Here is a 25927-nt window from a genome sequence, read left to right on the forward strand (position 1 = left end):
TAAAAATACTAGAAGCAACTTTTCCAATTCAAAGTTACGGGTGGGACGTTTCCACAAAGTAAATTTGCGATTAGCTAAATTATTTTTGAGCATTGGTTTAAATTTTTATGGATTTCAATGTAGATTACTTACATGTACAGAGCGAAAAAAAAGCGATTTCATACGGAGAATGATCCTTTTAAAAACATTCTTTAAATATATTAAGTTCTAAAAGAAAAATGGTATCAAAATATTAAAATAAAACGATTGTTATCTAATTATTACTAAATATCTCAAGAAAAATCGTTTTTAATATTAAAATCACGTCATATTATAAAACGTTTTATAAGCGTAAATAAAAAAGAAAGTTTTTTTTAACGGGCGCCCCAGACATCCAAACTGGTTCTACTTTTCGTTAAATTATCTGGTGCAGTGTTGTTCACCTTCGTTCTCGCCATCCGTCAAACTTCAGCAAGACGGTTAAAGAATTCCACGGATCTCCTAAAGCAGCAACAAGAAAAATCATAATTTCACTTCCAAACCTGATATCTGGAGGCATTGTTCGGAAAGAGCAACATTATTATAAGGAAACAAGAAATAAAAAACTCTTGAGTGGCATCAACGGCCGATTATGTATGCACAATTTCAGACGATTCTTTTTCAAACGATTTCAAAACTCGTTTCCAAGATTCCATTTTAGTTTTCATTTTTAGCTTCATTTTTTTTCCATCTCCATCTAAGCTTAAGGCGATAATAGAACCTAATTTTCTCAGAAAAACAGGTTTAAATTTGAATCGAATTTTATTTTCATTCTTGACTTTCAAAATAATACTTTTTTGTCCATAAATTGAATAGTTTTCGATTGAAAAATTTCTAGACGGAGATGTCAAGAATCACGAATTTTTTTTCTATTTTTTTTTTCTTAATCCGGCTGGGTAACATACGATGAAGTTGTTAGAAGAAAATTCGGTGAATAGAAGCTTTTACAAGTTTTCTTTTACATGCAAAAGAAGGCACTTTACTTGATCAACTAAAAATAAATTGTCAGTTTAACCTGTATTTCAGATATTACGTACATATATCGGAAATATTCCGATAATGAGAAGAAAAACACAATTTTAATTTAGATAACAGTTGATTGTTTTTGAAAGAAAAAAAATCAACCTTTTTTTCTTTTCGATATTTATATCCATAACCGTTTTTGAAAAAAGAAAAAAATTAATATCAAGATACTGATGACTTCACAAATAGATGATTTTTAATTGCACTTATTACTTATATATATAAGTATTGTAAGATGTAATTTAAATGCCGTTAGCGATGAACAAGGTATTTGGTTTACCTAACTTTATACTGTTACTAAAAAACTATAAAGCAGTACCTTTCAGTTTGAATTCTTCATATCTATAAAAAGATCTTTAATTTTAATCCAAATTCAATTCTCGCATCGACTCCTAATAGAAAGATCATTTCAGCCCACTCTGTTCTATTATTGGAATGATTCCACCTCATGGTTCATAATAAGAGTCTTATTATCGTCTTAACATTTATGAAAGTTAAACGAGCATTTAAAAATCCGTATCTTAATTTATCGAATTTTCCTGGATTTCATTATATACTGAGTCTACTTGATATTTCCCTCGCGTGGTTTCAGCCTGATGTACAATTATACATCGGATAAACGTACTTTATTCGTTCGTACTTCCTTTCTTTCTGTCTTCTACTCTTTCCTTCCTTCGTTCGTAAATTGCTTTATTCGAGTTTTCCTTTTCTATTCCATTATTTGTTCAATTCTTTCTATCACCCTTTTCTTCCATCGCAAGCATTGCAGTCATTTGGATAATTGGATTGTTACGTTCGGTAGTACTAAGCATTGCAGACACTACTGGGCTATTGGCGACGGTTTAGGATTCATTCACTTTTTACCCATTTTAAATAATGATTTTTAATAAAAGTAACAACAAGCACCTGTAAATTTTATAGATATATTTTCATTAAATTTTTTACTCTTTTCCATTAAACCTTTGTTGTTGCATGTCTGGCAACAAATTGTTTTTAACAAATGACGTCATGCTATGATTTCTATTTTTTAAGATTTGCCATTGCGATGTATCCCATGGGTACATCGCAATGGCTAATCTTTACCAATAAACAACTTAAAATTACTAGATCATAAAATCAAGTGCTGATCATAAAATCAAGTGGATAAAAAATCAATTAAAACTCTTTTTAATTTCTTTTCTAGGAATGTTAGGATCAATGTACAAAATTTCACATCTATTATACACCAGAAATATTTTTATAGCTGTTTTCCCAGGTTAAAAAACTGATATTCTTTTTATTACTTTGTTATGATAAAAATTGCAAAAAGGTGTACTTAAACTGTAACTACCTTTTTGAGGAATGAATTGTTGAGTGGATTACGAATAACGAAATAGTGCAGTTTACGTTCCATTGCTGAAATATATAGTTGCGAAATAGGATTAAAATTACACGTAATTGCTTAAGGCTGCTTAACTTTTCCACATACATTTCAGGTTAAATTTATGTCTTCAGTTATTTCGCCGTATCCCATTCACAATAAAATACTTATGATTGAAAAACTAAGAGGAACAACTTTATTAATGTTTTAGTAAAAATAAATTAAGATTGTAGAAGCGTCTATAGATTGTTTACAGAATGTATTTCACACTTAAAAACATATCATTTGAAGACTTGACTATATAAATTAATATTCTTTATTTAGAGCTGATATTCTAGAATTCTTCTTTATTAGATTCAGTCTGTTCGAAATCTACACTAACGTAAAGTCCCAGAGTCAGAAAAGTTCATGCAAGCTAGGACAGTTAGGAGATAACGCCATCTGCTTTTTGATCCAAATTGTGGTAGCGTATTTTGCTCATGCGCCAGTATTGTCTTCGGACACTCGCAAGCATATTTCTAGCACAACCTTAACAACCAATTATTTTGAGTAGATCATAAACCTGCTGCGATGGCACAGTGGTTAATGCACTGAGCTCTCATTGTAAAGAGTAAGGGTTTTATGATTCTATTCCCTGTCATGGCTTGAAGCCCATTTTGCTTCATACGCCACCTCTTAGAAGAGAGAAGGCCTCCACACAAGTAAATTTAGTAGTGCGATGTAATGGGCATAAACTGCGCAGTGAGGTGAGGAAATAAAAAAGAAATCATAACGTTCGGACTACAAAAGCATAGGATACAGTCAAAAATTAGAGGCCGGGATACCCTGCTGGTAGGCCACTGGGCCCATGTCCAGGAGGTTGTGGGTTCGATCCCCGCCAGCCGAAGACTCCCCGTATAATAAATGGTGACTGGTGCACGTAAAATCTGTCGAGTCACAAAGTCCTCCATGTTCCCATTACAAATCATACCNAAAAGTGTATTGATCATCATGGAGAATATTTTGAAAAACAATAAAACCAATTTCGATCATACATATTTGTTTTTTCATTATTAGGCTAGAAATATAAATAGCAGCCCTCGTATTTTGCTTATGAGATGGCATTGTCTTCGGACACTCGTAAGCATAATTCTAGAACATCCTTAACAACCAAATAAACTAATTATTTTGAGCAGATCATAAACCTGCTGCATAGTGGTTAATGCACTGAGCTCTCATTGTAAAGAGTAAGGGTTTTATGGTTCTATTCCCTGTCGTGGCTTGAAGCCCCTTTTTTTTTCATACACCACCTCCTAGAAGAGAGAAGGCTTCCACACGTGTAAATTAGGTAGTGCGACGCAAAGGACATAAATTGCGCAGTGAGGTGGGGAATAAAAAAAAGAAAGAAATTATAACGTTCGGACTACAAAAGGATAGAGTACAGGGGAAAATTAGGGGCCGGGATAGCCTGATTGGTAGGGCACTGGACCCATGTCCAAGAGGTCGTGGGTTCGATCCCCGTCAGCCGAAGACTCCCTGTGTAGTAAATGGTGACTGATAGACGTAAAATCTGACGAGTCGCAAAGTCCTCCATGTTCCCATAACAAATCATACCTCTGGAGGTACTGATCCAGGAGTTTCCTCGTCTTCTGGATTGGTTCAAAATTACAAGGCTAAGGAGTTGAACATTAGTAGTCGTTAACCCAAAATTGGTTATATTATGAAATGAACAAAGCATAGTTATATGTGTGGAAGCCGGAAGCCTTCTCTCTACTAAGAGGTGTTGTTTCAGAGCTATGGGTATCAGTTGGTTTACGAAGTAAAGGCGGCAGGTGCGGACTACTGACCACATTGCCACTTTCATGCCGTTCGTCTTAACTAATTTATTTAATAATTATCTGGTAGAAGAGAAGTAGCAAACGTTAAAAAGACCCAATTTTTGAGGGGGGGGAGGAATTAAAGAATTTGTGCATTTTTTGTGAGGAAAGCACTCTAAAAAAATAGTTTTGATGTAATTCTACGAACTATTAATCCCCCTTCCCTGTTAAAACATTTAAAGCATATTGCGCTTACGGTCTTCACATTTAATGTGAAGTATCGCGAGAAACAAAAAATTTTTTACATTGCACAAAAATATCATTCATTTATTCAAAAAAACTGTAAGTAACAGTTTGAAATGATAATAACTAAATAAATTTTCAACTATTTTTCAAAACAAAGAAGACTTTTTATTCTAATTTTAATAAAATAAGACATTGAACGATTAACAGGTTTTTGTAATAAAATATTTCAACTATCGATATTTTTGGCATAATCCTTTCAACGTGTATATCAAAGATCTGCAACAGAAAGCAATAATTATTATCTTTTCTCTAATAAGTGTTGATAAGAATAAGTTATCTTATTTTTCTGAATGTTAATTTTTGTACTTTTTTCTTTTTAGTACTAAGAATGAAGTAGTGGATAATAACACTGTCGTTAGAGCTAGAGGTTTACCTTGGCAGTCTTCCGATCAAGATATCGCCAAATTCTTCCGAGGTCTCAATATCGTCAGGTAAGAAAAGAAAAATTAGCATTTATTCGAATACTTCATTTTAATGGCGTAGTTTTTTGTTTCTCTAACTCATTATCACATAGTGTTCTGTTACTAAGATAAAATTCCCCGAAATGGTTATTTCTAAAATAAGTTTTTATGTAATTATATTCTCAGTACGGGTTAAAAAACATAAAATATTGACGCTATTAACACAACGCAATCATGCGCAAAACTAAAAGGCATATTATCAAGATAAATATGTTTAAAATTATTTTATTATTTATATTTGTCGCTATTAAACTATTATTAAATTAATCAAAATTATTAAATTAATCAAAATACGTTTTCAGATTTTCAACGTATCAAAATAAAGGTTAACTATACTTAACGACCAATTAAGATAAATATGGACCCTAGGTCCACGAAAATTTGATAAATATTCTAAATATGACCTTCTAATGAGCAGTCTTGACATTTAAAAAAAAAAAAAAAAAAAGCTTCANAAAAAAAAAACTTTTATCTGCATGCTTTTTTCTAGCATTCTTTCTAATAATTATAGTACATTTTTAATTCGGATAAAATCGTGCAAATTTTAAAGCAGGCATTCAAAAGTTGTTTTCTTCAATGAAGGTTAGTTAATCTATTTGTTAATTCGTGATTTTGTCATATCATGACTATAATAAAAAGAATGCTATCAGTGCCTGTTTGCAGAGTTTCATTAAACTGTATTTTTTTATATTTATTTATAATTTAATTTTTATTTTTTTATTTTTGCTTACAATTATAATTAAATATCGGATTACAAAAATAGTAATAATTTTGATGACTATTCAGTAATTGCTGAGGAGCTCTTCTCTTTCTTTAAAAATAGACACTCAAAAAAAAAATCACCCTTCTAAGTAATATATCCATCTCTTAAAGGGGTGATCATAATTACCTCACTAAATTTATCAAAAAGTGAAAATTTCGAGGTAATTTGAGGATAACCAAATGGTGAGGAATTTAAAATAATGACCATCAGCTAATAACTACATATTCCAGAACTGTTGTTGAATCACTGTCAGTCCATACAAATACCCTAACTAGCGCATTCCCCTTTTCACCTAATATAATCATATGGGAGAGATAGCAATTGGTGGTTTTATTTGACGATGTCTGTTTTTTTCTCTTTATAACTGCTTTTAATTTCTTGTAAAAACCCTAATATAATTTCTGGAATTGCGTTAGATCGGCGTAATGATTAATGGTGCTTTTCTTTCTTCAAGGATAAGCAAAAGTGTCTTTTTATAAAGCTCATGGACCAGTCCTTAGGTTTGTTAGTTTTACTTGACGTACCATCCAACAAGAGGTAAAAGTTCTTGCCCGTCAAGAAGATAACAAGATGGTGGCTCAGGGGATAGAGAGCTCGCCTCCCAGTGTGGTGAACCGAGTACAAATCCCAGCGATGGCTGCTCAATACAAATTCCGCAACCGGCTCGCACCAACCACCGTGCTAACGTAAAATATCCTCAGTAATAGACGGATAATGGGTTAGAATTCCCTTACCATCAGGCTATCTGTCGGAGGTTCTTCTCGCCATGTAACACAAATGCTGGTTAGTTCTATCAAAGAGTCCTCCACGAAGGCAAATTTCTCCCAATACTTGATCCAGGAGTTCGCTTGTCTTCCGGATTGGGCTCAAAATTACAAGGCTACGAAGTTGAACATTGGCGGACATAAACTCAAATTTGGGTCGGCTGTTCACAGACAGTTATAAAATAAAAACATGGTTCTGGTAAATGAACATTCCATAAGTTTCTATTCTTCAAGTTCCTGTTCAAGGCGACCTGCCTCTTGGTTTTCTTTAGGGAGTACGAAGGATGATACAACTTTATTTGTGTAAATTCTTGGCGTTTTTAAGCAAAAAAGAAGACAAAATGTCTTAGATTTTAAATTAACGTGAAATATGATCATAATTATCCCTTACTGGTGAAAAAATGGGCTAATTATGCCCTTATACCTTAATACCAACAGAAAACAACAACAGACAAAACTTTATTCAAGGGTTGGAACCATTTTGAATCAACATGGGCCGTAACTGTTTCTAAAAGTCGAATAGTCTGTTTGAAATCAATTGAAAATTCCCTATTTATAGGTTCCAGAAAGAAAGAAAAAATGCTTAAAACTTTATAAAACTAGCGGGCAATAATCCTCCCCCACCAGGGTTGCCACTCCACAGGGAGAACAGGGGAAACTTGGAAAATACAGGGAATTTAAAAATCACCTAATATAGCAGGGAAAATGCAGGGAATTTTGATTTTTTTCTTTACGAACTGGGAAAATACAGGGAATTTTTTTCCTTACTTTTGTCTTTTAAAAAGTGGTGACCACTCAAAGTGTAATCTATGGGATATTTAACCACGATATTTCAGCTGTACTAAACTATTTCATTTACTATAGCATTATTTAAGTATGTTCAGCTGTTTTTCCAACAATTCAAACTTATAAATATAGTTAGCCCAATACAGCTCACAGAAGAGCACAGTAATTGTTGTTTCCTCTCAATAAATTGCGTATAATATGTACAGAGAAAACACAGGGAATTTTTTTTCCAGATTTGAGTGGCAACCCCCACTGTAAAGAGATTTTTTTTTTTTACTTTTTCTGTCCAACCATATCCTACAAACTAAGGTAAACAACGTTAAAGAGCACAAAAATATTTTTGTGCTCTTTAACGTTGTTTACCTTAGTTTGTACTTTAGCACAAAGGTCGCCCACTTGTGTATTTAACCATATCCTCTATGCTGTTGCGGCAAAGGCATATTGATTTATTCTCAAATAAAAACTTTTATTTCCAGAGGCGGAGTGGCGTTGTGTCTAAGTCCCCAGGGACGCAGAAACGGAGAGGCTCTTGTCCGTTTCGAAAGTCAAGAACACCGTGATATGGCCCTGAAGAGACATAAGCATCACATTGGACCCCGCTACATAGAAGTGTACCGGGCTACCGGAGAAGACTTTGTCAATGTGGCTGGTGGTAAGTTTCACATAAAGTATTTTTCATTTGAAGTTTTATAACGTTAATTTAAAAGGTGGAAGCAATGCATAGAATTTAATAAGTAAACTGTTACATTCAGGAAGAAGTTCCCCAAACAGCAAATGAAGATGTATCGGCCCGCGTATATATTCAATTCAAAGATGTGAAAAGTTGACATCTGACCCGCGTACTTAGATTACATCATGTTATTTATGTTTGACTTGTATATTGCCAATTCCAACTAGCAAACTCTACAGTCATTAATAAGTAAAATTAATAATACAAAATAAGTAAATACGATACCAATAATTGTTTTTTCATTGTAATGTAGGCAACAATAATGAAGCCCAAGCGTTCCTATCAAGAGGTGGACAAGTCATTGTAAGGATGAGAGGCTTGCCTTACGATTGTACGCCTAAGCAAGTGGTAAGTAACTTTAATTGAATTCAGAATCAACTCATTAAAGTTGAAAAGCAATGATTTATTAATTTTTCCATCTTTGTAGTTGGCATTTTTCGCCAGTGGTGAAACTCCTTGTGAAGTCATGGATGGTGAAGATGGTGTGCTTTTTGTTAAAAAGGCCGATGGACGAGCTACAGGCGATGCTTTTGTCCTTTTCGAGAGTGAAGAAATGGCCACTCGGGCTCTGCAGAAACACAGAGAAGTCATAGGTTCAAGATATATCGAGCTTTTCCGCAGCACTACAGCTGAAGTACAACAAGTAAGTCTCAAATTATTTATGTTTTTTAAATCGTTGACCTTCGTTAAAAAAAAGAGCCGTTGTATTAAAAGATACCATATAACATTTTGAAAAAGCGTGAAATTTTGGGTTGAAAACTTGTTTCGCTAGGTCATTAATTTATTATTTCAATTTTTTTTCCATGGCCATTAAATAAGATGGATTTACAAGAAAATGTGTTTCCTTAACAACTTTTTGCTGTTGTTGTATTTTCAAAGGCCGATGCTCCTTGATGTACAAAGATGTTTCTCAGAAGGCTTTTACTATTAAGCTCATTAACATCAAAGCAAAGATCTACTTTTTTTGAGTGGTACTACAGTAAAATTGTATTATTTTTAAAAACATGAGATTCTTAAATGGCTGAAGCATTAGCAGTTTTTACTTACCAACATTTCTCGAAATGTAAGTATTAGCAAAGCATTTTAGTAGGAATGTAGATAATGTTCATGTTTTGTGAAGTGTATCCGTTTTTTTGTTACTGTTTTTGTAAATTTGATATTTGTTAATTATTTTATGTACATTGTTCACAAAATTGTTCAATGCCATTCCAAAAAATATTTTGTTTCAATACTTGATTCAAAAGTTTCTTTTTTTTCTGAACAACATACTAATTAAAACTGATGTAATAACGCCGGCAGTATTAATTAAAATATTGTTGAAATATAAAAACAGTTCAGTTCAAATAAATTTAACTAATCTAATTCTGATTATAGATGGACTAATTATTTCTTTCATAGTACTGGTAGTTTAAGACGAAGCAGGACTTATCGATTCCGCAGTTTCGATCCTAGCCTCGTAAACGTTTCTTGCTTTGCCATTTCTGTTTTTCTTTTTTATGATAATGAAATTTAAAAACAAATATATTAAATAAGAAAACCAATCCTTATAATGATCCTTATTTCTACTTCATTAATTTTTAGCTGCTAACATTTAGCTTCGTTTCAAACATTTTATTTTTCTCAAGATAGGAATAATTTGAAGAGAGTTTCCAGATTGCAACGCGTGGAGTTAATTAGCACAGAAATCCTCATTTATTGATTGATTTGTTTACCAAACTTTAGAACCAAAATACATTAGTATATAATAGATAACATAATTACTTACATAAATAATGGAAGATAGATATATATATAGTTTTCATTGAAACGTTCTAATTTTTCCCTCTAATTCATTAGAAAAGTGTGGGCAATCCCTCGTAAATATTTTTAAAAATCTCGACGTTTAATTCCGCACTCAATGATTTTTAAATATTTAATAACCGTATAAAATTCCTGATTTTCTGTTACTGGGAATAATAAATGAATAATTTAATAAACTCAAAAATTATATTTAGGTCTACTGAAATACATTTATAGTGATAATAAAATGGAATGGAATGTCTATATTAAAGTAACGGTACTGAATCGGGAAGGGACCGAAATAGCAACGTTATCAAAACGGTATTGGGACCGAAATGTAATGAATCGATTTTAGACATCCAATATAGTATAAAAGTGCATCAAAAGAATCTTGTGATTTAAAAATAATAGTAATCACACCTCGACTTTTTTTAGGTTTTAAACCGGTGTATGGATCCAAGAACTTACGAACAACCTCAGCCATTGATCACAAACATTCCACAAGTCCCTCTCATCTCTTCCCAGTTGCTGCCTCCAGGTTGTCGAAAGGATTGTATACGACTCAGGGGACTCCCCTTCGAAGCCCAAGTGGAACAAATACTCGAATTTTTGGGCGAACACTCCAAAAACATAGTTTACCAAGGTGTCCATATGGTATACAATGCACAGGTAAGAAACTACTTAAGCAATTATGTTTACAGGTTGCTCCGCGATACCCTCTTTTAATACAAATTTCGAGAATCTTTGTGAGAAATGAAATAAAAAAATATGCACATCAGGAAGCGCAAATTAAGATTTAACTGAGAACAAAAACGTTCCTAAGCTCAGACAAAACATCGATGAAGTCTGGCAGAGCGAGGAACGGGTTAAAATTATTAAAAACAGTATATTTGTTTAGAGGGACTAGAATGCATTTGTTTTTTGCTATGCCTTTACCCTTCATCCTCAAATGAAACGGTTTTAAGGTAATCTAATCCCTCCATTGGATTTCAATAGTGACTGGCGTGAAAGAGTTTTTGTTCTTTTCACCTAAATAATTTGCAACATCTATTGTGGATAATGCTTTGACTTAAATTTTACAAATATTTTAAATATATAAAGACAGTCAATACAGAACACCCTGTTGTATACGTTTCAAAAGCTGCACTAGTGATAATTACACGAAGATTAATTGAAAATATTTAATGTATTCGTTGCTGATTTTAAGCACTATTATGTAGCAAATAGATTTGCCTGGTACAAAATTTAACCACTTGCGGGGAATTTTGAAAAAGTTTACTTATAAAAACCTCTACTATCTTTCAAACTTTTGAAATATGATATCCATCATCTAATTACTATCAATTACTTGTATTTAAGAACTTTGCATTTTTTATGTAAACTTATTGTTTTATTTATTTTTAAAGGGTCAGCCTTCAGGAGAGGCATTCATTCAGATGGACACTGAGCACTCCGCTTTTATGGCAGCTCAACAAAGACACCACAGATACATGGTGTTTGGCAAGAAACAGCGTTACATCGAGGTCTTTCAGTGTTCAGTGGATGATATGACGCTTGTTCTCAACGGTGGCATACCTGTGCAGAGATCTCTCATTTCTCCCGGTAAGATCTCTCTTGTAAATTGACTAAATCAGTGAAAGTTGATTCAGATTCCATAAATATAAAAGATCTTTCAGTGCATGATATGCTCAATATGTATTTTTTCTCCTTCAAAAAAGAAGTTGTTAAGGATGTTCATTATTTTTATAGGTGGAAATATGCTTCCTCCACCATATGGTGCATTTCCTTACGTTCAGACACCACAAATACTACCAGCGGTTGCGCCTCTGACTCCAAGATTACCAGCAGCTTATTATTCTCCTGTTTTCTATTGGCCATATCCCAGCCCTCCAGTCTCACCCACCACCTACTACCCACATTCTGGTACAACAGTTGTAAGTTCATTTTCATTTACCTACATTCATACTAGTCTTAGCGTTCTTAGAAATATTTAAGAGCTAAAAATATGTATGAAAGAGAGATCGGCGCATTGATCTCATTTATTTTAATTTATGCCTACTTGTTTTACATTTCAAAATTTAAAAGCTTAGTGGAAGAAGGTTCTGAGTAGTGTTTTTGAACGAAAGCTGAGATTTTTCAGGAAGTCTATAACATTGGTTTATTTTCGGAGTCATCAAATTAAGGAGATCTCAGTGGATAAAAGTACTAAATAATTGTCTTAAGTAATTAGGATGGAGAAGAATGTTCCAAATGAGTTTGGCTATAAACAGTCGATGAATAGGAAAACTGAATTAAAACGTCTAGAGTAAGAACGCTAATTACGCGAGCAGTTCAAGTGAATGTTAGGGAGTTATCAATTTCGCCAACTGGAAGCTTGTAAATAAAAAGTAAATGAAAGACTCAATCTTTGTTTTTATTATCAATTACTTGTTTTCTTGTTATCAACTTTAAAATTAATTTATTAAATTCTCTTAAGTCTCACAAACAACCTTCATCCCCGCAGCTCTTTAATTGTAGCGGCATAAATAACTTTGCAAAAGTGAACAAAACTCCAACGAAGTATAATTCCTGGAAGGTATTGGTATTTGTCCTCAAATGATGAAAATGTCTTAAAATATAGCCGTATATTGACAGTAATTAAAAGATTTGATGAAAAGAATTCTTGGAGGATATTTAAGAGCAACTTAACAATGTTAACAATAAAGATTATGAAAGGGCAGAACAAAAACAAGTAAAGTTTAATTGCTATATTAATATTTCTATTAATATTGCTAATTAATATTTCCACTAACAAAAACATCTTGATTACCTTCATAAACAATATTTTACTTTATAGTGAGTATGTATTTTGAATCATCTGAGCTAAGCTATGTGAAGTATACTATAGCTAATTTTTATGGAATGCTTTAGGCTTATAGCTAGTATTGCAAATGACTAAAAAAAATTTAATTATGAGAACTAAATGACTACTAGTTTATCATACATTTAAACTCTTTATAATGTTAAATATGGCATAGATTTGTATACGTTTTAGCTCATATTTTTGCTCCATTTTTAGCTAACAACAGAGTGCATCCAGGTTCAACGGAATGGTGAAGTCCGCCCAAACAGTGAAGCGATGGTAACATTCCCAGCTGCAAGGATTGAAGCCGAGAGAGCCCTTCAAGAGAAAACTCGTCAAAGCATCAGCAATCGGTACATCGAGCTGTTCATGGCTTGAAAGAAACAACGGATGAAACAAAGTATTTTTTTTTTTAAGCACGTGATCCATACACCAGTGACAAGCACCAACAAGTCTTTCTGATAAACTGTTCGTCTTTATTTTGTATGTGTTCTATCATGCAACAAGATCATAGCTTCTTCCATTTTGTATAGTCTTCAATCTTCTTTATTTTATCAAACCCTTCTTTGACCTACTAGTTATTTTATAAGCTATATGTGAACGTGTCCGTGAACTTAGCTTCATGTTTTTATGTGTCTTGCCGTTTTTATTCACGTTAGTCTCCGTGATTCTGTGCATGATTTAGCTAGCTTTTAAGTGATTTAGCTACATAAATGTGTTGCAAGCGTATTTATTTTGACTACCCAGGTTACTGTTTTTAAGAACGTAACATTTCTGTTTATGTGTTACTGCCCTAACCTGGAACACTGAAAGCAAGATGTCTTTTGAATGATTAAATGGCCATCTAGAAATTTGTAGTGAATTTATTTGCTAATCTCTTTTATTTTCATATTTTTCATTTGTGTATTGTCTACTTTTGCATGTCTAGTCTTTTATCTAGATGGTTTTGCAATATTTAAGCGCATCAGACAAAATGACATCTGCTAAACAAAAAATCTTACCAGGTTAAGTCTTAACATAATGATTTAAAATTTTCTGTTAAGATTTAACATGTATATTTATCATATCAAAATAATGGTAATTGTTTTGATAAGTCATATTAACATAATGGTAATTAAATTATCATCGAACTGTGGTTTTAAGCCGCACAGTGAAAAACTTACTGCAGCTAAGAGGAAGAAATGTGAATACCTAACATTAACATAGAATACCACACCTTGAAATAAGCTGATGATTTTCATTTTTTTCCCACTTAGACAATGATTTTATCCTTATGGTAGCTTACATATAACTATATTCTAGTTTTGATAGTTAATTAAAAAAAGCAAAAAATAATGGTAAAGTTTTATCATAACAGATCTGTCCAATACCTTAAGTGGTGCGACATGAAATATAGATTCAAAATACGAAGCTGCTAAAGTATTTATTTTTAACTATACATTACCATTTTTTAACACAGTTTTAATGATGTTTGAAGCTATTATTTCTTTACTCGCTTGTAATATACTATTATGTGTGTACTTTTTATAAACTTTTTTATGCAGATATTATTTCACTGTATGTATTGTGTTACCAAATGAGTTTTTATTTATTGTAAGAGAGAGAGAGAGTTTTGATGTTAACCTATGAAGGCGTGCGCTTAGCAGCACTTCTATGCATTCCAAGTGCCTTTAAACTATTTTTTGTCTGTATATCTTGTTATAATAATCTTGTCGTATTATGCATTTATAGCTATGATTGCCTTATGCTGTGAATATGGTTTGAGAATAACATGGTTCACATCGACTAAGATTTTAAATGTTTAAATTGAAAGTATCACATGAAGTATGACGAATGCTCAATATTCAAATGAACCCTGAGCTTTAGATACATAGTTTTCATTTACACAGAAAACAAAAAGTATATATCTAAAGCTGTTAATTGTTTATTTCACTAAGCAATAATTCTAGAATTATTTGAAACTTAAATATTACCTGCTTGCTTTGTGCACTATTTTTTAAACTTAATAAATGTAGGATTTGCAAGTGCTTCTAAATTTAAAAAAAAATTGCTGTGTGGGAGCCAAGTCCTATCCAATAGCAACGAGACCCTACCTCATATTTTTGCGGAAGAAAAAGCTGCAATTAGGGTTAGGTTATGCATTAAAAGAGGTAAATCAAGTCAGATTATGCGATTACAGACTCTAATTTCAATATTACATACATTATAATAATCAAATTCTATCATAATGTCTGATTATTAGCAACATATTCTTTTGAAATGAATAAAAATGGGGTCCAGAGAGAAGCTTTGGATTTGTTTCTTCCGTATTTTGCTGTATTAGTTTTTACAGCAAAGAAAAAAATTAGTAACTAAATTAAAAAGTTAGAAGTCTTTTAATTCATAATTATCTAAAAATATACAACAAAAAGCTTCAGCAATTGGATCAACTATCACCCTTTAAACAACTTCTATATATGCTCAATAATGGATGTGAACTATGATGTTATTCTTTACACCAAAAACATGTGCTTGTACTTGTAAACAGTACTTTTTTTGTAATGTCTTTGTTTATTTAATGTCCTAATATATATTCATATATTATATCAGAATCAAAATTATTTTTTTTTGCTTCAACAAACACGTTTCCTAATATATTATCACTAGTGTTTTATATAAGAACTCAAAGCTTTGTATTTGATATTGTATTTAGTTTACAACTGTTTTTGAATTATGTTTACTAACAAGTGAATATGTAATTGAATGGACTTGTTTTCGTGAACAATGATGTGTGAAAACTATTTTTAGACATTTTTAACAACAAATTAAAACATTCCCCAAAGTGCAATAACAATTAAAATTGTATTCAACAGATAAAACTAGGGCTGTATTTGTTTTTATCTAAATTTTGTAGGAATATTGTTGAATTTTGGGAACAAAGTATATGGTTAACATTTTATCATTACCTGGAGCTTATTGTAATTTTTTGTCCATATTGATTAAAAGTACATTCCATTTTCAGTGCCTTACTGTTGAAAATGAAATAGTAAAACTGTTGGAAAAAAAATCTATTTTTATAAAATGATGAAAACTATTTAAAACTTGTTGATTTTATATTGCTATAGAGTATATATGTAGGTTTCAGAGAAACAGGAAAAGAATAATGTGAATGAAATAAAAGTCCTGAACATACTGTTAATTATAGGAAAACTAATAGTTTTACTAAATTAGGGATGCACCACTTGTGGTCCAGTGGAAAAATGTAGTCTCTTGCCTTCCAACTATAAGTGCTTTTCATACTTATTTCTATAAACTTTGATAAAAAAGTAAACTTTTAATGTAAAAATTGCAAAATATAGCAGTACTATTTCACGGTATCAGAAGATCTAAATCTTTGGTCTTCCTGAATTTTTTTTATTTTTAAATTCTCTTTTAATGTTCATAAATTCAACGATTTATTTAAACATTAAAGATGAAATTCATAATTAAGATCTGTGATGGCATAGTGGTTAAAACTTTAAGATCAAATAGATTATGAATTATTGTTGAATTTAAATATACTCAGAAGGTTTCAAACTCATCGCTGGTTATAAAAATAAATTAACTTGCGGGAACCTTTTTAACTCTTCCACGGAACCTTGGGGTTCTGCAGAACACCATTTGGAAGTCATTGCACTAAGCTATCATTGCGTGCTCCATCCAGTGGTGGCTTGGAGACAACCCAGCTTTATATCAGCTCATACAGGGAGTAAAGGCGGCAGGTGTGCAATGCTGACAATGACCCCTTTCTCAACAACTAGTTGCAGCAGGAATGCTTTACTTGTTTTAATTAACAATAAAACAGTTTTAATATCAATAATAAAACAGAAGAAGTTGAAAACCTACTTCAATTCTAAAAAAGATGACAAATAGTTCAAAATTTCAATTATTTTTTAACTTGAAAATATTTTACACATACTTTGTCTTTAATTTTTAAGTCAAATTGATACAGCACATTGATTGTTATGAGGAATAATTAAATTTGCTTAAACTGATTCAAAAATAGAATTTTTGACAGCTCTTCCTCTCAAAGCCAAAATATATTTTTCTGTTGTTCTCTGTAGAAAAAAAGTTGTGCACTTTTTTTGACAAGCATTCTTTTTGTTCATTTTCAGAGCCGTTGAAATTGAGCTCTGATTAGCTTCATACAAAATTTTGAATTTTAACTCAAATATATAAATATTTCTTTAAAAAATTATAACAGTTGTTTTAAGAATTCTATTCCATTTTGTAACATTTGCTACATTTTGTAATAAAAAACAATGAATAGGTTTTTAAAATTTCCCACAGTTGAGAAGTTTTTGGGCAATGTGCAAATAATGAGTGTGCATTTTTTAAAAGTTTTTATAGAAATGAAAAAGTCATATATTGCAAGAAAATCAAAAGTTTCCCCCCACATCTATGTACATAATGTGGTTGTTACAATATTGTTGTTCCCAATGAATTGTGTAAACTGTAGTTCTGTACATGTATTCATTTATTATTCAATGCATACACTTTTGTCGTGTTGAAAAAACATTTTAATAAAGTTTTATGTATATTTCAGTTTTATGAGTATCACTAGCATTCACTTCTTAAGTGTTGAAAGACACCAGCTATTAAATTTAAATATATCTAATACTCAGACGCGATTTAAATATTATATAAGCATGCTTCGGGCAATTTTGGACCATCCCCATTAATGCTTACATAAGAAAGGTTCAATACCTCCTATTTTTTGCTTTAAATTTGACTTTTACTGTAGTAAAAAAAAATAAAAGCCTCTTTTTGAAAACTGTCAAAAACAAAAATCAAAATTTGATTGTAAATTATATTGAGAGAAATTAGTAATTGGAATAAAAACAAAATTTGAGTATGTAAGCATTTTCATTTTTTTAAAAAATAGTTTTAAAAAAATTCATAGCATTTTGAAGGTTACCTTATTTAAATTTTTCAGTAGAGTATATATAGTTTTAATTAGGAGTTATTGATTAATACTATATATTAATTAGGAGTTTTAAGCTTTTTATTATGGTTTTTCACTTCCGTCCGTCTCACTTATACACATTTATTCTGTGCTTTCTTGCCTCTGCACAGAAATGAAAGGTACCCATAATATTAATTTAAAAATAATTATCTATATGCAATTTCATAAAAACAAATGTTGATTATGCTATCCTCCATTGCATAATATGTGGGCTCCAAGAAATTTCAAACTCTTTTGTAGATCCATGTATAAAAATATTAAGTCTTAAATAAATAGCCAATTAATTAATAAATAATTAACTATTGCATACAGATGAAAAATAGTTAAAAGATTTTAAAAACATTTTCCTATAGGTAATTTCATAAAACCAAGGCTCAATTATGCTAGTTTCCATTGCAATATATGCTGGAAAATAGAAATTTGAAACTTTTGAAGTCTTTAATAGCCATCACGTTTTATAAATAATTAATTACTACATATTGATTTAAAAACAGCATTTAAAAATATTAAGACTTAAAACTATTTTAATCAAAAATGAATTATAGATGCAATATTTACAAAATGTATCATACAATGTCCTATTTACATATTAGAAGCATTTACAAGTACTGTTTGGCCAGAGCTCTCAAAAACCAACCTTTCCTGAGGCTTGCAGCTTCTCTTTGAATCTCTTCATTGTTGTTGGAGTTGAGTTCTAGCTGACCAATCAGCTGGATCACCTGCTGGCGGCAGTCAGTCTCTCCCCGCTTTGTGTGGTGGTGCACCAGGAATTCAAGCAGAGTGATATCCCATATGCAAGAGTAGTAAGTGTCACAGCTGTCATTGCAAACTCTCTCCCCGAGGGCCTTGAATGCCATTGCATAGTTCGGCTCATCCAGGAATTGGTGAAGGATAGCAGCCTGGAATTATCAATGATTCCACATTTAAATCTCACACTGAAGCAGTTACCCCAGCAAAAGTATATTTTTAAAAAAAATACAGGGTGCACTGTATTTTTGTGACCAGTACCCAAAACCTAAGATATGAGGTTTTGACCATCTGGACCTATTTTTGACCTATTATTTTGACCTATTTTGACCATATACTGGGTAACCCTTCAAGTCTGAAAAACCCATAATAGAGAAACAACAACTGAATACTTAACTTTCTAACCCTCTTAACTTTCAAAGGAGGTAACGATAATTGAAAAATCGATGTCTAGGTACATTACAGTGGATAAGTTGAATTGGAAAATACCCCTATAGCACCACCAACTGAAAACTGAGGGGTTAGCGAACCTATCACAAAATGGTGCAAGAAGAACAGGTGAATAAGTAAGTTGCCGAGCATTATCGCGCCTGTAGGAACTAATACTTTGTGGATATTAACAGCTAGAAAAACAAGCATTTCTTACTGTATAAAAAGACAAAAAAAATCTCAGAAGGAAAAAATAACTAGTGATGGCAAAATTCTTCAACTTTTATTTTTAGACTTCGCTTAAGCCGATTATCAAAGATGGGTAGAGTAAGGGAGCTAAAATTTACAAAAACCAGTTTATTTAACAAAAGTTTTTTAACCAGTTTATTAACAAAAACCAGTTAATTCACCTTTCATTGGAAACTGCTTTTAACCTTTATATACACTAAAGTTGGTTTAGAGACTTCATTGCTCTTATCGACTGCAATAGCAATTAAACTAAAACTAAACTCAGTGGCGCGACAGCCCATAGAGGGCCATGGCCTACTGTGCCCATCTCAGTTTTCTTGACCTTGGGCTCTGGTGTGCAGGAGCAGATGTTCCAGTCAGGTGGTCCGCAGAACGTGGAACCCCCAGTGTTTAGTTCCCAAGCATGCTTGGTATTCATTTATCGACCCACTGAAGGGATGAAAGGCTTCAACATGAAGTTGAAGACTTTCCACAAGTCAACCTTGCCCGGCCCCAGGATCGAACCAGGGACCTGTGGCACGACAGTGCGAAGCGCTACCGCTCAGCCACCGGGCGTCACAATAGCAATTACCTCAGAGTTTGAAAACATTTTGGAGTTTGACGAATATTAATTTGTGACCCCTAAATTGTATAACTGACTTTATTTTTAAAAAATATTCATTAAGAGTGAACAGAACATCATTACAAAACATATTTATTATATTCATATAATAATAAAAAAAAATGATATAATCAATCTAAATAATTTATATCTTTAAATACGTGCATACCAGAGCTAATATTAGGAAAGGTATTATGGTAAATATGAACAATCAAAACTCCCTAATCAATAAAGGTTACAAAAAGGAAAAAATATGCTTTTGTATAACATAATTCGAGATAAATTATTGATAATAAAACTTTATAATTTTTTTTTAAGTGATTCAATATTTAAATTTACATTTAGAAACATTTAACATTTTCAAGCACACAACTAGAAAGGCCATTTAAAAAAAATTACACAGATTTAAAAAAGGAACAACTGCACGAGCACTAAAAAAGAATGAGCATAGAATCTAAGAAGCAATAATTGTTGTTTAACTAAAAAAATAAAGAAGTTTTGTAACTAAGAGAAACATTTTATACAAGAAGGCTCAACTTAAAACTAAAAAAATAATGAACATAGATTCTAAGATGGATAATTGTTCCATTATTAAAAATTAATTACACAAATTTTAAAAATGAAGGATTGTCTAATAATGAAAAAAGTATAAAGATTATGAACAGATTATGAACAATTGCCACACCATTAAAAAAAAGCATGAATGTGTGTTTTAAAAATGAAGAAATATTAGAACACATAAAAAATTAAAAAAAATATGGATGTGAGAAGAAAGTCATAACAAAAAAAAAGGTGCAGTTTACCATGAAAATACAAAGTAAAAGAATAAAATATTTCACAGACAGTGAATTTTATAGATTTTTAGTAACCAAAAAAAAAAAAGAAATAAATAGAAAAAACTATTAAATTTAATTTAACAACAATATTTTCTGTTTGTAATGGACATTAACTGATAATTCAATCTTTATAATCATAATCTATTTTCATTAAATTTTTAAATTCATAAATTTGCATAATAAAAGATAAAAATTCATTTTTATAACATATTCCTGAATAAAATATTGACATAAATTTTTATAATATCCAAAGTATTTTTTAAAACAATTCAAAAATACTTTTGTTATTACACAAATTTATACCAATATCTAATTGTTCATACTAATATCTAATTGCTCATTGGAAAAGTTGCAGGCACATTTTGTTTTGAATCTAAAAAACTTAGGGACATTAAACTAATTTAAACTAATGCACTAATATAATCATAAACTGTTTATCATACCTGTGTGTGGTTTTGAAGTTTGGAGCAGCAGTGAATCATGTGCTTGTACTGGAGATCGTCAAAAATAGCTTTTGGCAAGGGGAGGCTAAAAAAATCACTGCTAACCATAGCGGCAGAGATGTAGTATTTTAGGGCACTTGCATAATGACCTTGAACTGAAATATTAAATAAACAAAAATTATTCTTTTAAGCTGTGATGAGAAGAATTTACTTAAAATTTGCAATATTTTAATTTTATGTTATCTGAAAATTCCCCATCAGTATGGTCATTAGTATAGAATTTTGTTAAGAGTTTATTAGGTTTTTAAAGTCAGTAAATGGTTTTTTATTTACTGTTAGATAACATAATGTGTTAAATAATACTTTCATAAATTGTAATTAAAATCATTAATTGCTAATAAATATTTCATTAACAGTGGGCACTTTGGATAATTTCTTATCCATCATTGGCACATTTTACTTGTGAAATAGAATTTGTGATTTGAGTGAAAAACCCTTTGCTGCATTCAACGAGGAATTAACAACAACTACTCTATTTTTTTTCTTAATTTATTCACAGCATGAAGTCAATTCGCAATTGCTGGAACTCTATGTTTGCTTAAAAAACATCACTTATTTGTACATGGTATCTGCTACATTTTAGATTTTCAAATTCATGACTAATTCCGAAAATTTTCCATGACTTAACAAAGTTACTATTTTCTCCGGAAAAAAAAAACACAACAAGTATAAAAAAGAATTATAACAACATGAATTGAATTGATAGGTATAACCAAAACTGTTATACTCAGCATCTTCATATTTATAGATTTTAAATTAAAAAAACAGAGTAATGAAAGAGTTAAAGCAATAAAATAGCTGGAAAAAAATACAAAAGCAAATATTTTTTCTTTTTTTCCTCTGCAGAATTATATTCTAAAGATACTTTTCTTGTTTATTGGAAAGGAAAGAAATACTCCTGATTTTTCTGTTCTCATTTCAGAATTTAAAAAAATTGCCAAAGGGCTTGCTTCAGCTAGAATTTAAAATTGATAAAATAAAAAATAACAACAAAAATTCTGAAATCACCGAAGTTTAAAAGATAATTCGTTCAAGAAAAAATATTTTTTCCTTCATTTTTTGAAAGAACACTATGATTTTTAAAGAACAGGATAAAAAATATTTTATATTTCAATCAAATATGACTGTGAGTGGGGATTTTGTTATAAATTCAAACATTCAAAACACCATGAAATTGGGGAAAGGGGAGGGGGTAAAATCCATTTCAAAATTTAGATTTTTCGGCAACCTTAATCCATGACTTTTTTTTTAAAAAAAATAGTTAAAATCATAAAATTTCATGATAAATTTTGTTCAATATCGAAATTCGTGACTTTCCAGGTGTGCAGATACCCTGTCTGTAATAGAAAAACAATATTACTCACCATACATGACATCTCCTTTTGTACGAAGCCATGCAGTATGGGTTGGGTGAATGGACAACGCATGGTGTAAAGTGTTTTGAAAAATTTCCCCTACAGCCATCATATTGAACACACTAGAACTAAAACACAAATTAAATAATGTTTTTAAATGATTGAAACTAAAATAAAAATAACTTTAATATTATGTATAGTTTTGAAATTAACAAACTTTTATTTCAACTATAAAACCACCAATAAATTAAAACTATAGCATGACGCATAAAAAGTGTAGCATTTTCATCGAGTCATTGATGAAAATGCTACACATGAACATTTATCATAATGTTGCTTTAACCTGTGCCAGTAATGCAAGTTAAATAATTAATTTCTCTTCGTTGATAGTTTTTAATTAACAAACTTTATTTCAATTATAAAACTAGTAGCAATAAATGGAAACCATGACACGGCATATAAAAATATGAAATTATGGAAAAAATTACACACCACGCCAAAAAAATATGCAAAGATTAAGTTATGCATGAAGACTATATAAAAATAATTTTTATGTATTGCAGGCACAAGTAATATAATTTAATAATTTATTTCTTTTAATTGAAATATTTCAAAATTGACCTGGTAATTTTCAATTTCACTTAGTTCACAAATAAATATTATAGAAATTTTAACTAATTTATCATATGTCAGCAAATAAATTATCTAATTTACAACTACCTAATATTGTGGCTAAAGATTTGGCGCTGTATATTTTATGTTTCGCAAATTTAAAAAAAAATAATTAAACTTTTTTACTGTTTCACCATATTATTTGTGAATTCAGAAAACAGCTATAAAAAAAGTAATTTAGTGAAAGTAGAACATTATGAATAATTATTTCACTTTTAATTATCATACTGTTGTATTATTCTTTAGTTGCTATTAAAATAAAATGAATGAAAGTTAGTTTAAGGGGATTAAACAGGATGAAACTTAATGATATCTGCTATACTACACCAAACGCACATGACGTTTGATATATATGCTGATCAAATACCGTTGCAAACTAAGTCTAGCACAAAAAAAGAGGAAAAAATCACTGGGTAGCTTTATGGTCATGGGTTCTAGTTTCGTTAAAAACGGGAGAAAAAAAACCTTTAAGAAGTTGAACTACAAGAAATGTTTAAAACCTTCTGAAAACTAAACAACTTTGGGAATTTATTTTTCTCACTAGATTGATGCATCTAGATTTGTTGTTTGTTTAGTTTGATAATAATAATAAGTGATTACTATAACTAAAAGTAGTATATAATCAAAATAATGAAAAGTTTCAACCTGCTTTTCTTTTTTATTTTAAAGGTGCTTATTGTTATAAATACTATAATATATGTACAATAAAATAATAAAAACAAAGATCTTCATATACCAAATGAAGAGGAAATAAAAATGATATAGATACATCAACCCAGAGATAATGTATTTTACCAAAGTTATCTGCTTACTAATTCATTGAACATTATTTACAGCATAAAATCTGAAATACAACATTATTTATGCAAATGAAATAATTAAATTGGGGATGAAAATGTTTGGAGGTGATGATACAAATAATAATATTCATATTATTATTTAAATCTACCAGATGAAAATCATAATCCAAACAAAGATGAATAAATAATAAAAACAAAAGATAAATACATACTTAGAGATGACAGAAGGCCAAAGTCCTTGATATTCCAAAAATATTTCTCCAACAGAATCATCCTGAAATAATTTAGATTTGCATTAAACTGATATTCTAATCAAAGAAATAATTAAAACTTAACTACACAAAAAAGGAAGTCACTTGCCTTCAATATGTTGTAGAACTTTGCCAAACAAGAAATGATGATACTTAGAACCAACGTATCCTAAAAATAAAAAAGATTTTCAAGTTATATGTCATACAACAAACATGTTTCAATAAAATAAGTGATAAGTTGAAATGACTTGGAGCAGTTTAATGTTAAATTAAACCGGAATCAGTATTAGAAGCAAGTTTGGTTTTTTCCTTAAATTTAATAATTAATTAATCGCAAATACAAACTGAAGAGTAATCACTGCTTCGTTTGTATTGCAATAAAATATTTAAATGTTTCTGAGCGTGCCAGTAGCAATTTTTTAAAAATTAAAAAAAAAGGCAAGTTTGAAACACGCTGAAGTCGATATGACAAGTTTATTATTTTTATTATCATAATTTAGAAGCCGTTTGGTTTTTCTTGTAAGTGTCCCACCAGCACTACATTAATTGTCTAACAGCAACAGTAAAATTAATGATGATTTGAAGACAATCATCATCATAGTTGGCTAGACAGCCCAGTGTGGGCCAATGCCTTCCTCTGAAGATTTCTCCACAACAACTTTCGATTTATCTTTGATCTCCAATTCTTTTTATTAATTGCATTAAAATCAAAAAGTCAGTCTATCTCAACCGTGTCCTTCTCCGTTTTTTTGTTCCAGTGGGTCTAAAAAGCAGTATCTTTTTTATTATATTGTCATAATTCATTCGAATCACATGGGCCATTCAATTCATTCTATTTAATTTATGTATTTAATATCAGGTTGTTTATAAATCTTGTACAGTTCAAAGTTAAATCTCCTTCGCCTTATTGCTTTAATTTACACTACCAAGTACACTCCGCAAAATCGTTCACTCAAATCTTTGTCCTCAAATTTGAGATTTGACGACAATACTGAAGCATAAATGTGGTACGCTACAGCAATTCAGATCGGAGGACAGATGGAGATAGTATTCTTGGGCCACTGCACCGTCTTCCTTAACTATCCAGCTGAGCATTTATTTTTTTCTGGCTCTAAAGCCATGCATTATTTACCCTGTAAGAAAATGCAATTTTATTGAGCATCCAATTTTTAGCATGTGGAATCAAACCCAACCTTCCACTACGATGGACGAAGACACAAACTACTATACTGACTATGCTGTGTAAGGAGCTGAAGCTGTTTAAAAAAAACAGCAAGCAAGAAAAGAACTTGATTGAAGAACATTTGAACAAAAAAGCTTTTGAGTAAAGATAAATTGAAGCTATAAAAGCATTGCTGTAAAAGTAAAATTTCTGATACAAACATAGACTTTGCGGCATAAAAATTTTAAAAGAAGTTAGAAAAATATATGAGTCTATGCCAATTTATAAATACGTAAAAATGTGTTCTTGCATTTTCTTTCACATTTATTTTTTACAAAAAAAAAAATTACTAAGTGAATTAAATAATAAATTAAAATTACTATAAAATCCATATTTTAATTATCTATACATAATAATAAAAGCGGCTGTGTGTGTGTCTGTAATCACAATATATCGCCCCAGAAGCCTCGCCCAGGCACGAAACTCGGCCCATAATTGTGTTTTGACATAATGAAGAAGTATTTTTTTTCTTTTTCAAAAATTTGGATTAGTTATTTAGTTATCAGTCATTTTGTAAGTCTATGCTTTTCGTCTGCTTTTTCGTCTTCAAAGAGCCATATTCAAAAAACTATTAAAAAATGCATATACTTTTCCCCACTCTTATAAATGTATGCTAATGCGAACCTTACAATTGAAATATTAATTTTCGA

The 25927-nt window shown here is 30.8% G+C and overlaps 2 protein-coding genes across 3 annotated transcripts in view; one reads left to right on the plus strand and one right to left on the minus strand.

Annotated features, from left to right (window-relative positions):
• The window catches only part of LOC107454846 (epithelial splicing regulatory protein fusilli), a 108872-nt gene extending 91681 nt beyond the window's left edge, over positions 1–17191 (plus strand). The window contains exons 6-13 of the mRNA XM_016072171.3: positions 4824–4934; positions 7754–7929; positions 8261–8355; positions 8435–8650; positions 10222–10455; positions 11193–11388; positions 11536–11720; positions 12845–17191. Coding sequence (XP_015927657.1) covers positions 4824–4934; positions 7754–7929; positions 8261–8355; positions 8435–8650; positions 10222–10455; positions 11193–11388; positions 11536–11720; positions 12845–13006 — 1375 coding nt within the window. The 3' untranslated portion in view covers positions 13007–17191. The remainder of the gene's footprint in view (positions 1–4823; positions 4935–7753; positions 7930–8260; positions 8356–8434; positions 8651–10221; positions 10456–11192; positions 11389–11535; positions 11721–12844) is intronic.
• A 927-nt stretch (positions 17192–18118) lies between these two features.
• Positions 18119–25927, minus strand: part of LOC107454826 (integrator complex subunit 8) — a 50384-nt gene continuing 42575 nt past the window's right edge. For both annotated transcript variants that reach the window (XM_043051395.2, XM_071181204.1), the window contains exons 21-25: positions 24165–24224; positions 24017–24078; positions 22342–22460; positions 20918–21072; positions 18119–18511 (exon numbers count right to left, since the gene is read on the minus strand). In XM_043051395.2, the coding sequence (XP_042907329.1) occupies positions 18212–18511; positions 20918–21072; positions 22342–22460; positions 24017–24078; positions 24165–24224 (696 nt within the window). In that variant the 3' untranslated portion in view covers positions 18119–18211. The remainder of the gene's footprint in view (positions 18512–20917; positions 21073–22341; positions 22461–24016; positions 24079–24164; positions 24225–25927) is intronic.

Source organism: Parasteatoda tepidariorum, chromosome 5 (assembly GCF_043381705.1).
Source record: "Parasteatoda tepidariorum isolate YZ-2023 chromosome 5, CAS_Ptep_4.0, whole genome shotgun sequence".
Taxonomy (NCBI): domain Eukaryota; kingdom Metazoa; phylum Arthropoda; class Arachnida; order Araneae; family Theridiidae; genus Parasteatoda; species Parasteatoda tepidariorum.